At 47.9% G+C, this 12,787-nt stretch overlaps 4 protein-coding genes across 4 annotated transcripts; 2 read left to right on the top strand and 2 right to left on the bottom strand.

The window, feature by feature from the left end:
* Positions 1-105: 105 nt before the first annotated feature.
* On the top strand, positions 106-1,908 carry EV420DRAFT_1306663 (uncharacterized protein). The gene is made up of 3 exons (XM_060468499.1): positions 106-877; positions 936-1,111; positions 1,159-1,908. The coding sequence occupies exons 1-3, from the start codon at positions 374-376 to the stop codon at positions 1,712-1,714; spliced, it is 1,236 nt and encodes a 411-aa protein (XP_060332736.1). The 5' UTR covers positions 106-373; the 3' UTR covers positions 1,715-1,908.
* Positions 1,909-3,419, bottom strand: EV420DRAFT_1533700 (peroxisomal dehydratase). The gene is made up of 8 exons (XM_060472770.1): positions 3,334-3,419; positions 3,206-3,284; positions 2,954-3,093; positions 2,803-2,902; positions 2,686-2,756; positions 2,449-2,632; positions 2,142-2,395; positions 1,909-2,088 (listed from the first exon to the last, which is right to left on the bottom strand). The coding sequence occupies exons 1-8, from the start codon at positions 3,382-3,384 to the stop codon at positions 2,032-2,034; spliced, it is 936 nt and encodes a 311-aa protein (XP_060332735.1). The 5' UTR covers positions 3,385-3,419; the 3' UTR covers positions 1,909-2,031.
* A 5,493-nt stretch (positions 3,420-8,912) lies between these two features.
* On the top strand, positions 8,913-10,113 carry EV420DRAFT_1762891 (uncharacterized protein; the record flags this gene model as incomplete). Its single annotated transcript, XM_060480719.1, has 5 exons — positions 8,913-8,963; positions 9,031-9,349; positions 9,416-9,456; positions 9,512-9,632; positions 9,686-10,113. The coding sequence occupies 5 exons, from the start codon at positions 8,913-8,915 to the stop codon at positions 9,997-9,999; spliced, it is 846 nt and encodes a 281-aa protein (XP_060332734.1). The 3' UTR covers positions 10,000-10,113.
* Positions 10,114-10,376: 263 nt separating this feature from the next.
* EV420DRAFT_1267567 (uncharacterized protein) lies at positions 10,377-12,194 on the bottom strand (the record flags this gene model as incomplete). The annotated part of the gene is made up of 3 exons (XM_060467396.1): positions 10,377-11,878; positions 11,930-11,954; positions 12,006-12,194. 3 exons carry the CDS (start codon positions 12,192-12,194, stop codon positions 10,377-10,379), a joined length of 1,716 nt encoding a protein of 571 aa, XP_060332733.1.
* Positions 12,195-12,787: the final 593 nt, after the last annotated feature.

Raw genomic sequence — 12,787 nt, 5'->3', positions numbered from 1 at the left:
CTTGGCTTCGTCTGACGCCATGGCAGTAAGGAGGACTGGGAAAAGTTGTGTAAGTGTGGCTGTGTCAGAAAGCGGGACTCCGGGCCAATCGTTCCGGCCGCGATGATCATCTTTGCCATGATTCAGGTTTGCTACGGCCTCTCACGACGTTCTCGACAGCCTACAAGTCCACGACTTATCCATTCCCACCATTCGTAAACTGCTACAAATTCGAGCTCTCAATAACAAAGGTTCTTTCTTCTTCGGCAAAGGTTTCCAATCGTTGCTATATCTACCGAACAATTTATAACCAAGGTACCAACGTCGTATCGGATTTCAGGAGGCTACGAACTGATATAAAGACCGTCAGATATCTGCATTTCTTGCTTGAAACATGCTGCGCACCCGTCCTACCTTGGGAGCCCTCCATCGCCAGCTTCTTTCGCGGATGCAGCATGTCCGATTTCAGTCATCTGTCCAAGTTCTTATAAATAAAGCAGATCTCCACATCCCCTCACTAGGCACAGCCTTTCCATATCTGTGGCTCCGTGATTCATGCCAATCGTCCGCATGCGTGCATCCGGCTAATCAGCAAAAGCTTCATCGTAGTTCTGACATTCCTCTCGATATACGGCCAGATCACATTGAGTCCCTTGCCGATGGGCTTCGAATTCGCTGGTCTGATAACCATGAATCGAAATACACATGGGAATTCCTCGCCCGACATACATCCCCCCAGAATCTCTCTCGGTTCCATAGAGATGTGCTCAAACAGGCATGGAACAACGCATCCATCACTCAGACCTCCGATCTCTACATATCTTACGAATCTATCAAAACACCGTCAGGCTTGTTGGCTGCAATCGATCACATCTGCCGTTACGGGCTTATATTCATTGTAAGTGGCAACTGTTCCGAGTTTTTTCCAGACGTATTGACAAACTGTGTCTATCTAGCGTGGAGTTCCAAACGAGGAAACAAGCAATGCGACATGTGAGCTACGTCATCTAGCGCAAAGGTTTAGCGAGATACGAGAGACGTTCTATGGTCCATTGTGGGACGTTGTCAATGTTGTGAATAGTCGCAATATTGCATATACAGACCTTGATCTAGGCCTCCATATGGATCTCCTGTGTGTATCCTCCATCTACATTGTGTCTCAGCTAAATCCTCCAATAGATATTTCCAAAATCCACCTCAATACCAGATTCTCCATTGCCTGCGAAATCAAGTCGAGGGAGGCGCGTCCTACTTTGCCGATGCTCTCTTTACGGCAGAGAAGCTGAAAGAACAAAATCCATTTCATTTCGACGTGCTCACCTCGACCCTTGTCCCATTCCACTATATTAACGACGGACATCACCTTCGCTTTGAGCATCCTACCATCGAGCTATCCGGGGACGGCAAGACCATCACACAGCTGAACTATTCTCCTCCGTTCCAAGCACCTCTGCTGCTGTCTACCCCACCGGCGTTTTACTCCGCCCTGAAGGAATTCACGCAATTGCTCAATGACACTAAAAATACTTATGAATACACCCTTCAAGAGGGAGACGCCGTTCTCTTTGATAATCGCAGGGTGCTTCATGCTAGGACTGAATTTCAGGATAAACCTGGGTTCACGCCGAGGGAGGGGGAAACAAACCGATGGCTGAAGGGTTGCTATATTGAAGCCGACGCAATGTGGGACCGCGGGAGAGTGCTGCGAAGCCAGCAAAGCGTGACCACACAGTGAAGCCACTCGGAGCGGTATCATGTTAGCAGGAAGAGGGAACAAACAGTATGTCACTGCGAAGAGAACTCAGAAGTAACACCCAAAGACTCTGTAACAATTTTCAACAGCTACGATACTGGTGGATCTTGAGCTTGATGGATAATATTTGAGAAACGTGTACGAGTATTTTGTCGAGTAATCCTTTCAGGCACCCGTTTTGAATAGGAAGGTTATGATGCAATTTGAGAAGTATATGATATGCAAATAAATGTGGACACAGTAATGTACAAAGGTGGGAATCCGGGGGATGCATGTCATACAATCTTGACGCTCCTATCCTACAACTTACTCTTCTCCGATTTCTTGATGTATGCAATACCAGAACCAAGGGAGAGCTGATGAACCATATGTCAACACATAGTGAAAGTAGAAATGCAGCAGTAACTACCTTTCCAGTGGTAGCATTCTTTGTTATAAAAGAAATCTCCGTCGTCCCGTTGGGCCCAGGTCCAACCTCCCAAGCGTGAGTCTCCAACGCGTCACCCGGCTTCACTGGCGACGTGAATCTCACCCCAAATAGCTTTAACGCATCAGGGTCGTTGTTGGCTATTGCCTTGATGAGCCCCCGCGCAACAAATCCATATGTCGACAATCCGTGCAGGATCACTCCTCCGAACCCTGCTGCGTGTCCGATTGAGGGATCTACACCAGATATGTGAGTAAAGGATAACGTAGTATCATTGAATGCGTCTCACCGATATGTAGTGGGTTATAGTCCCCACTGAGCCGAAACAAGATGGCCTGCTCTGGCGATGTCTGATCTTTGATTATCCAATCAGGTTCGCGATTTTTTGGGGCGGCCTTAGCTACAGGGGCACTGGCAATAACCTTAGTAAAGCTCGTTCCGTTTGCTTTGGCTCCGAGATTGAACGTAGAGCTCTGTTGTAGAGTGAGAATCTCTGTTCGGTTCGTGAAATACGAGAAGGACGAACGTAGAGTCTCGCGTACGGTACACCATTTGGATCGATGAGCGTATTTTCCATAGTCATGACGATACCAGTTTCTACAAGATTTAGTATCCATTTACCATGCGTAATGTGAAAACTTACTGTTTTCAGAAATACCGGTGTATCTCGACGTCCATTTCCAGCCCGGCCCACTCACCAAAGGAAGCTTTTTTAAAACTTCTACGGACTGGCTCCCGTGGAGCTTGAGAGTTCTTCAGAATTGGCTTACGAGATTCGAGAGAGGAAAACCGACCATCTTATTTGGATCCATTGGTGGTATACCCGGAACTTGGACACCGCCTTTTGCCCTTGAGGCAAACAAATTAACATCTTGCTCTGCGCCCTTCAAAGCCAAGACAACAGGATACGTCGGCAGGGCAGAGAATTTCGGGTCTAGCATCAGTTATCTAAGTTTTTGTTAGCCGCTACGAAGTTGGTCGGCGTACCCAGCTCTGCAAGATTGACATCAGCTCACGAGGGCGCTATGAAGTGAAACGTATCGCACCGTATATATAAGCGAAATCATCGCTCTTCGCCCCTACGCCGACCGCATACGTGAGCAGGTCTCGCTTGTTCCATGCAACCTAATACGATTGATTGGCAAAAATGGTATATGCCGAGCAAATACCACACCTCTCGGTCGGGCAGCGAGAAGCCTACAGCTTGCGCTAAATCGTAGGGCATTTTATTGAAAAAACGGACACGAAGGTGGTGGGAATGAAGTGAGTCGCGCGTCCGGTCTACAACCGGTATATATAGTCAGCCGGCTATGTGTCCCGGATAGCCGGTTCAACGCGATCAGGCGGTATGACGAAACACGGCACTTAGGAAGGAGCGCTGGCATGTGATAATGCCTGCACAGAGAATTGTTTACCACATTTCCTCGCAGCTTGCTTGCAGTTTCTGCACACGAACCGAACACTGTCCAGGTGAACATTATGAGGCGATAAAAAACACCGGTTGCGTAACAATTGATATTGCTATCATATTGAACAAGTGCCCGTGCGAAGCTAGTACAATTTTAAACAATCTGTTCAGATATCCGTAAAGGAGGTTGGGTCTCAGATTCGCAAACTTACACCTTCCTCGATTGTGGGCTCTGGATGGACGGTTGGAACGGCCTGAAAGCAGAACCCGGGGGTCATATAGGTTGGCTCGAAAAGCGACTTCGACCGTGGCGTAATACAAATGTCCTCGAGAAATCGAGAAGCAGTTGGATCCGCCTAATCTTAGTGTATTATGTCGCATGAGGCGAATACACATTGAAACGACACCTATATGAATATTTCGAGGTCCTAAAAAGGCCCTTAAAAATGTAAGTAGACGGCGATTATGCCAAAAATTTTAGACCACAGGCCCAAAAAAGCGTACAGAAGATGCGGTTATGGGAACCATTGTCGCCATCTCGATGTCTAGAAGGGCCTGATGATTATAGCGCTGGTGATTCAGGAGCCTGATGGATGTAGATTTAGCGAATGAAACATCACTATGAAGAAACCGGCCAAAGCAACTCACCTCGGCCTCGGCGTCTGAGATGCCCTCCTTGTTGCATGCCAAATTCGTCGGCGGAGAGCTCATCGTCAAGGCTTTCGATTAGGGGATACCGGTAGGGAGAAGATGATGCGGTCTCACGAGGGATTTTTATCATGAGATCCCAAGTAGTGTTGGGAGCTAAGGCCCAGCATACTTACACTAGTATCTAATGTTTCTGTAGATGAGTCATCTATGTAGACCAAATTTATTCTCGGAGCAGGGGTTTGCGGCATACTCGGTTACAGAAATGATGAAGATGTCCACAGTGATGTTCTGATAAGCGGGATTAGTGAGAGGGCAATATTCAGGATAGTCCAACACTTTACTTCAATTGCGGTTAGGACATTGGAAGGAATCAGTAGGGTCAGAAGTAGTCGAGACGAAAAATAAATAAAGTGCTCCGTCCTACACCCACTGAGAAGACGGCAAGACTCCAGTACACAGAAACCTTGAGGCGGAAACCCGCTGACGTGGAGTCCAGACAGGCTGCCTTGAGGGAAGACTGAGATCATCTTCCCGAGTCGGGGGTATGCTTTATGCGAGGATTTGACTGAAAGCACTGATCTCTGTGAATATCTTCACGAAAGTTACCGGGGACAGATGACCGCAAGAATCAAGATCTTAGGAATCAAAAAGACCTGGAGATTAATAGAACGCTGTTCTGGCTAGAGTTTCGGGGATAGAGCTAGGAGGTTTTTGTCCCTTACCTTAACGGAAGAGCTTGGGATTTCCAAGTCCGGCGTATACCTACTAGTCGTGGTGGTCGTATGAACTGGTAGGGATTGGAGACCGGCCAAGACTCCGACTCTGATCGGTCCGATTCTCCGATGTGGCAGTGCCACCTTGAACTCAAGTTCGACTACACCGGTTCATGCCACAAGGTGAAGTTGAATTCCGCATTGCAGCAAGGCTGGACCCATTGCTGCGGCTACCGGCGAAGATTATCCCTGATTCTGAGCGAAACGGCGAAGTTTCGGGTCTTTTTGCTAAAAAGGGTTACTATACCGACAACTTCATGCTGTTTCACCTGGCAGACCCAAGGAAAACGCCGCGAGTCGTTTATTTTCATGCTGTGGGAAGCCGACGGGCTCTCACTCAAATTATCTCTTCTCTTGCCGTGCTTCAGTTCTGCTCTAAGTGCTTGATTTGTACCACCTCTGCTGGGTTTAGCTGCGTCGTTTTCGGGCACCGTGTTGCAGTATTCAATGCAACGCTTCAGTTGGTCGAGTTCGGAAAATGGCGCCTTAAATCCGTAGCTCTTCTAGTCGTACCCTTGCATGTGGATTCTTTTCCTTCTTGGCCTACCCATTGATTATCCAACGCCATCATAGCACCGCACGAACTCGAACTTTACGTCCCTATTGATCAGAGAATGTCTCTCCGGAGTTGTAATGCATATGGCCATTACAGCCTTTTGCAACCGGCGTACTCATAGAGGTACTATTTTTCGTACCCTTGCGCGTACTTGAAGCCCGGGGCCGAAGACGAAGACGAGGAAACAGGGTGCCAGGGACGTGTGTGACACTAACCGACGCTAATTGATGCACTACCCTTCTCCAGAATCTAGCCTAGGATAACCCACGGGTACTCCCGGAATTCCAGCGAAAGAAGGAGCCTTGAAGCTCGTTCTTTCTCGCAAGCACCGTATGGAACGATCCGAAATCATTGTTCAAGGATGGCTCCGCCATCTAGATCATCTCCAGGGGCTTTCTAACGGCCTCTTGAGTCTATGTGTCGCTGTTGGTATGTCTTCTCTTGATATCACTGTAGAGGCCGGAGATTGCCTCCGCGAAGAAACGCAGCATGGTTGGTTTGTCGTCATCTGACCTTCATGTGCTTTTTTTCTGACACCCCTACCTCAGATAGTCGTCCTTCATTTGGCGGTATTTCTTCTCTGTCTAATGCCGCCAATTTAACAAAGCATCCGATGAATGAGATCCTTCTTTCCCGTCCAACTACACCCCATATATTTGATAGGTTCTGAACTGCTCTTTATGCACGATCTCAACTCTGCGCAGATACCTATCGCAACGAACTTGAAGTGTTTTCAGTTCTAGGATCTACTAGCTAAGGATCTCACGCCCAAAACGGTTTTCCCAGTCAGGAAATGAAGATGGCAATGAAGAAAGGCACCATCTGTCATATATTAACGAAAAGAGCCACCTCATAATGGGATTATTGCGTCTTGTTCGGCGAGGTGCCATTCCTGGTTTCTGACACTTTCGTTGTGGCATATCTCCCGGTTGTCCCTTTGTGCTCTTAGCAATAATTTTCTCTTGAACCTTAGTGTTCAATTGCATCACGGCGATAGCTTTGAGCTTCTTGCCAGCTAGTTGGGCCTGCTTGGTTGCAATACTGGCCACATAATGTCACCCTATCAAAGCAGTCTGTCTCAACGAAACATTGACATGACGATGAATTTTTTAGTGGTGTCCTCAGGAGAACGGGTTTGTTGTTACACTGATTAATGATTTAATGAGCCTCCCTCCTCTTCCTTCGACCCTGTCGCAATAAATATGGGAAACTCACTGCACTCCTCACTTTCCGGACGCTGCCAATGCAGGATATTTGTACGCCCTGGAGGTTTGAAATTTCTGCATCTAGGTCGTAACTATGTATTTTCGATGTAACATTTCTACCATCAAATTCATTGTCCCATAGCCTACGATTGGCTATGGACATTCATGACCGGTACTCAACCTGCCACATAACTCAATCTCGAGTAATTCTATGCGCAGTGGCCAAAGCATTGGAAACAAAGAACACACGTGTTGGGGAAAGTTTGGGACTTATTTCTATGCATAAAGACTCCAGTTATGACCCATAAAAATTGTACAGCCGCGTATTCAACGCAAAGAGCTAAGCGAATGGTTTGTCAGGCAGGCATAATCTTGATACCCGCGATACTCTGAGAAAGGTCCATAGAATCAGAGTAACCGAGCTGACGATCCCCACGTTCGAGCTGCCTGCCGTCATACAGAACAATGCCGCGGCTATTGATTTCTAAACAAGGGAACAGCGGTACCGCTTATTACACACCGAACGACAATCGGGTTGACTCGAAGAAGCCGTCGGAGATGTTTCGAAGGCCTGGAAATGTCGCTTGTATCGTGGAGGTGTGGGTTATAGAATACTTTACGTCAACCAGCACTCTCAATGGCCGACAAATTAAACCCCAGGCTCCGTAGTCGAGATGTATAACCACCGAGAACGAGGTCCCATTGAGTAGTGTTCTGGACCGGAGGCTGCATCAATATGACGTTGTGAATGTACATGAACATGCGGAGAGATTGAGATGGAGGAGTCTGACATCTCCCAATATCAAACCCAGTGTTCGTAACCGTCGTGATGCTCTACGTACCTGAAATTGACCCGTATGATTGTCCTTGGGCGGCCATCCGAGCGCTGAGACTTCACGTCGTCAATGAAAACATCGGAGATATTTCTGAAGCATCTCCAGGACGGAAGCTGGCACGCTTTTCTGCTCAGATTACCATCGCCCAGCAAATCTCTTGCTCTTCTTCATGTCCTGGTGCAGGCTAGGAATCAGTGTCCCTGACTAATGACACGTACTCGTACTCGTGCGATTATGCTGTGGTAAATAGCCTCCAAAATAGACTAGCGAACAAACCCAGCGCCAGGATATAAAGCATCCGGCGACTTTGTAAGGACAACTGAATACCGGATCTACTGAGATCCCGGTAGCCGCTGGTCCTGAAGACGCCGGCTTCAATGCTGATCAGTTTGATTCAGTAACGGGGATCGAGTGATGCGGGAAACGTTGCCCTGCCTCCATGAGAAGCAGGGCTTTCAGGGATTGGTGTGAAAGAAAGAACCGACTACTGCCTGTCAATATGCATGCCGTCAGGATTCATAAAATCCGAAATAGCTTGCTGTGATTCCCTTTTCTGATACAAGATGCCGGCCGTGGCATCGCAAAGTGTGTGGGCGGTAATCTCCAGCTACATGCTTTGTGCGTGCGCCAAGGACCTTGGTAAGACCGCAAATGTATCAACTGCGCTAAATGACGGGGTTGACGGGAAACATAAAAAAGAGGGTTACGTGGCTGCGACCACACTAGGACCCTTTTCAGCCCCTTCCGGTCTTTCGGGGAATTTTAGTATCCCGTTCCGGTCTTTACCGGTGAATTTGCGGCTAATTATCTCAAATTCCCCTATTTTTATTTACGTTGCCCAGAAATCGATGTGAACTGGGCCTTCTACACGCCAATTTTTTGTGGTTGCAAACATTAACAAGTATATTTCTCGGATTCACGCGGTTGCCGTTGCAATCTACCGGTGTCTGATTTAAGTTTTCCCGTCAAAGTGCTCGCATGTGCCCAACGGAGGAAGCGGACATTCCCCTGATATCTTTGACAAGGCCGCTGATAACAAATTTATGATTCATGCTCAGCAGTCATGATGACTGTTTCCGTCTCGTGGAATATTTTCGCTATCAATTCATTGAAGCTGGACTCATGGGCCATTGGCGCATTACAAATTTATAGGTAGCTCCTCACATACGTACAACGCCGAGTAGATCTTTCATTAGAATTTGATTTGGGGCCGGCTACTATAGCGATCTGTTAAAATGAGATCATATTTAGTGAGTTACGATAAAATGGACCGGCAGAAAATCCTGCAGAACTGTCATCGAATTCGTCTGCGATGCCTTTTATCATGCCAGCTGCAGTTATCGGCACCGGCAATCTCTCGAAACGTATCACTGAGGTGTGCTGCTATGTTTCACCTATACATGCTCCGATGATTTATTGACGACTTCACACCAAAAATGTAGCAACTTCTTGTACGCGGAGCGTATGTCATTGTATTCGCATCTTCACGAGAAGACTCTTCCTCGACTCTGGAGGAGATACCCAGAGGCTCCATCATCGTTCGCTTGGACTATAGGGACAAGCGCAGTCTAATTTCAGCATTCACCACCTATGGCGTGGAAATAGTTGTCAGCTGTCTTCATGGTGGCGCTCTTGACCTTCAACCCGGGATCGGGGATGCTGCGAAGCAGGCCGGCGTGAAGCTTTTTATTCCTAACGACTTTGGCTTTCCGCTCCCAGGGTATACTCAGAGCACATCTGTGGTCCGAGAAGGTTATGCTCGTGAGTTCTCTCCCCACGCCGCTGTGACCGTGGCTGAACACAGTTTTCTTTCCATTCATCGTGCAGAACATATGACTAGAATCGGCCTTCCAACCACAAGAGTATTGGTACTTGTCTTTATGGCGTTATCGATATCCGCTGATGTCGATGAAACAACCACAGGTTGGAATGTGTGCTGAGGGAATTCCCTGGCTTGTCGCTTCTTCTTCCGCGCCTGGAAAGGTTTCAATTATTGGTTCGGGAAACGTTCAGGCGTCCTTCACGTCAATTATTGACATTGCAGGTGTGTGGACTTTCGCCTTTCTTTCCGTGAGGCGCCGATACACTTTTATACAGGCTTCATCGGGCATGTGCTAACGTCGTATTCCATCCCGCAACTAGCGAATCAGGTCTTCCGATTGGAGGGACAATCGGCGACGCTTCGTGAAATCGCGGCGATGTATGGGAAAGAAGCAATACAGGTCGACTCGCTGGACGATCCGTATGCGACATATATGCAGAAGCAGATAGATCTTGGGCTCGGTCGATACGGACATGAAGCACGAAGCTCAAGGATGTCATCAGAAGAAGCTGACTTGATAATAGCTTCGAAGGCATGGTGGGCAGGGCATGTATGGAGGAACGTCAGAGGTGCCTTACCCGGATTCTGACAGGACTCAGGACAACAAAACAATGATGACGATTATTTATTGCACACCTAATCATTCCTGTAAACGATGCAATGTTTATTTAGCGGCCATTATCTTTAGGACGCGTAGAGGACATACCACAGAGTAATTTCAGTAGTATCCGGTCCGATCATCCGACGAATCAACGCCACAATATGTTCGTTTGCCACACCATTCGGACGCGGCACGCCCCAAGAATCCGTGGAAGCGAAGTCTATAAAGTTACTTTTCTACACCGCCGACTACCGGGGCTATCATGAGGCGCTAAGTGATATGAATGAACACTAACCAGTAATGAACTTACATAGCTAAAGCAAGCACTAGATATGAATAGCCCTCGTGTACAAACAAGAAAATATTTAATACAAAACGGCCATCTCGGCAGAGACAATTCCCAATCCTACTGCCGTCATGACTAAAATAGGGAGCAAATTCCAAAAGGCGAATTCTCTTTGCTTGATGTGAATATCCTTTTGGCTTAATATTGTCGTCCACAACAAACCAGCCAGGCTCGCAGAAAACGTGAAGCTGACTGCGCCAATATTGCTGGCAACTGCTAAGGCGATGCCCGCAGCACGAGTACTGTCTGGAGGGAAGTTCGCCGCACGAACGACCTTCGTTAGAAGGATGGTTGCCCCAATGTTTGTCCCTGCACAATTGCATAACACAACCCCAAGGACACCAACCAGCCAGATGGAGGAATGGACGGAACGATGAGAGGCGCGAACGAGCCAATTTGCGAAGACTTCTATCCAGCCCTGATGCTGCAGGGCCTCAATAAGGATGAATTGGGAAAAGGCGAAAGGGACGAGTCCAAAAGGTAAACGCGGTAGGGCTGTGAAGAAAGTAGGGAAGTGTGTCGCGAGTCTTCGATGAGTGGCGTGGAAATGGAGTCGTTGACTGGCGAATAGCTGCGGCTGGGACTCCTCGAGCTTCGGGTCAAGGGTATTTTGGGTCTTGAGACATGACGCGGACGATGGAATGGTATCTTCCCTGCGGCTATGATCCAAGTTTGTGCTATTTACCAAAGTGGGATCTCCAGAAGCGGATGTAGAATCACGTTCGCTATTTCCAGGTTCGCTGGACATTGACATAGCGCGCCTAAGTTCCGACAACATCGGGTCAGCGTCAGCGCCCTCCACCGGAGGTTCATCTGATGATCCTGATTTGTCTCCAGAACCCCTGTGCTTTCTAACAAACCGTATATGATCCCATACAAAGTCGAATATAAGTTTGGCGCATGCGAATGGGAGACTGATTTTCCATACGTCGATATGGAAGAAACTGACGATAATGATGACAATAAGGCATGATCCTAAGATCAAACTCCCCGCGAGGGCCCCAAAGGGGTCACGCAAAACCCCGCGAACATTAAGGTGGCCGACATGAGACAATTTTCGTGGAATGTGCCTGGAGTCCCTGAACTGGAACGCCAAGGCGATGAAGCAGAAGACACTGCAGCCCAAGAACGGCAGTATGGTATAGGCTGTGAAGGCTGCGTTGATGATATTGAAGCCCTCGCATATGACGACGTTGGTTGGGTTACCGACAAATAGGATCATGCTTGCCGTATTTGCTGCAGCGAATTCAGAGATGAGCCATGGCATAGGCTCCAGTCCGGTAACTTTCGTGTAATATACCAAGAAGACGGTGCCGGAGAGGATGACGGGGTCGTTGCCGACGATACCGCTCGTAAGCGTGAGCATTACGTAGAAGTAAAAAAAGAGTTTCCAGCCGCTGGACCCTCCTTGGTTACTGACCCAAAAGGCAGCTGCTTGAAGGAGTCCTGATATGTCGAGCGTAATGGCCATGTAAGCAAGGGTGAAGAACAGAATAAGGATGTTGTACGGTTTAACGCCATCTGGAGATTGTATCAAGCATAATCCAAAAATGAGAGAAGACAGTTCCTGACCAGTTCCAACGATTCCGTCACGAATCTGAGAAATATCAGCATTGTAATGCGCATTCTACGGAGGGTACATACACACCTGTGTTGCACCTAGACATTGAGAGGCCCATAGGATTGCGATAGCAAGTATAGGCGCAGTCGCAAGATTTATGGGGATTTTTTTCCGACCAAGATAAGGTATACGAAGAGTGAACGAGACGGGGTATATCACAAATGTTATGGAGAGGATGAAAATTATCAATGTGACGATTGAGAATCGAGTAATCATGATCGATGTAGCCGATGATCCCCACTAAGAACCATCAATTCTTTCAACGTTTAGCGTCGACGTCAAACGAGTTTACCGTCAAGAAAGCTTCGACTGCTGGCTATGCGATGGTCTGGGTAAGAGTTGTTGAAGTTTGTATCGCCTTGAGAAGGGCACTAGCACATACCTGGCTCCACACTCGGGGTTATAACTCCGTTCTCAACAGCAGCTCGGGTAAAAGAAAAACCTGCATGGTGATCGTCAAGGTCAAGGATGCAATCTTTGAGGTAATGCGCACGTTTCTCGAAGCTGACGGACTGATAAATACGATAACCGGGACCAAAACGACGACGGAGAATTTCTGATGCATTATGGGTCAGTCAATGAGATTCACATCGGCTAATCCTGACCTACTTTGCTCAATCTTGGCACTAGGACCCTCTACAACGTTGACGCCATCATTAAGCGCCTACGACGACGAAGACGGAGGTAAAGATCAATCCATCATTTCAAAGTCAGGCCATTGTCGTTACATATGCCGGCCCTTAGTCGCCGCCAGGGCGCTTATCACTCACCATCTCCACGAAAAGATGACAGGTGGGCTTGCAGCGACC

Source organism: Desarmillaria tabescens, assembly GCF_030435595.1.
Source record: "Desarmillaria tabescens strain CCBAS 213 chromosome Unknown EV420scaffold_12, whole genome shotgun sequence".
Taxonomy (NCBI): Eukaryota; Fungi; Basidiomycota; class Agaricomycetes; order Agaricales; family Physalacriaceae; genus Desarmillaria; species Desarmillaria tabescens.
The sequence above is the reverse complement of the archived record's forward strand: the minus strand, read 5'-3'. Positions and strand labels throughout refer to the sequence as shown.

Excerpts from the sequence above, each read along its gene's own strand:
- EV420DRAFT_1306663 (XM_060468499.1), top strand. The coding sequence starts at position 374 with ATGCTGCGCACCCGTCCTACCTTGGGAGCCCTCCATCGCCAGCTTCTT. Across the intron at positions 878-935 it reads GTTACGGGCTTATATTCATT|CGTGGAGTTCCAAACGAGGA; the intron begins GTAAGTGGCAAC and ends GTGTCTATCTAG. Across the intron at positions 1,112-1,158 it reads GGCCTCCATATGGATCTCCT|ATATTTCCAAAATCCACCTC; the intron begins GTGTGTATCCTC and ends ATCCTCCAATAG.
- EV420DRAFT_1533700 (XM_060472770.1), bottom strand. The coding sequence starts at position 3,384 with ATGCCCTACGATTTAGCGCAAGCTGTAGGCTTCTCGCTGCCCGACCGA. Across the intron at positions 2,903-2,953 it reads CAATGGATCCAAATAAGATG|CTCCACGGGAGCCAGTCCGT; the intron begins GTCGGTTTTCCT and ends AGAACTCTCAAG. Across the intron at positions 2,396-2,448 it reads CTATAACCCACTACATATCG|ATCCCTCAATCGGACACGCA; the intron begins GTGAGACGCATT and ends TATCTGGTGTAG.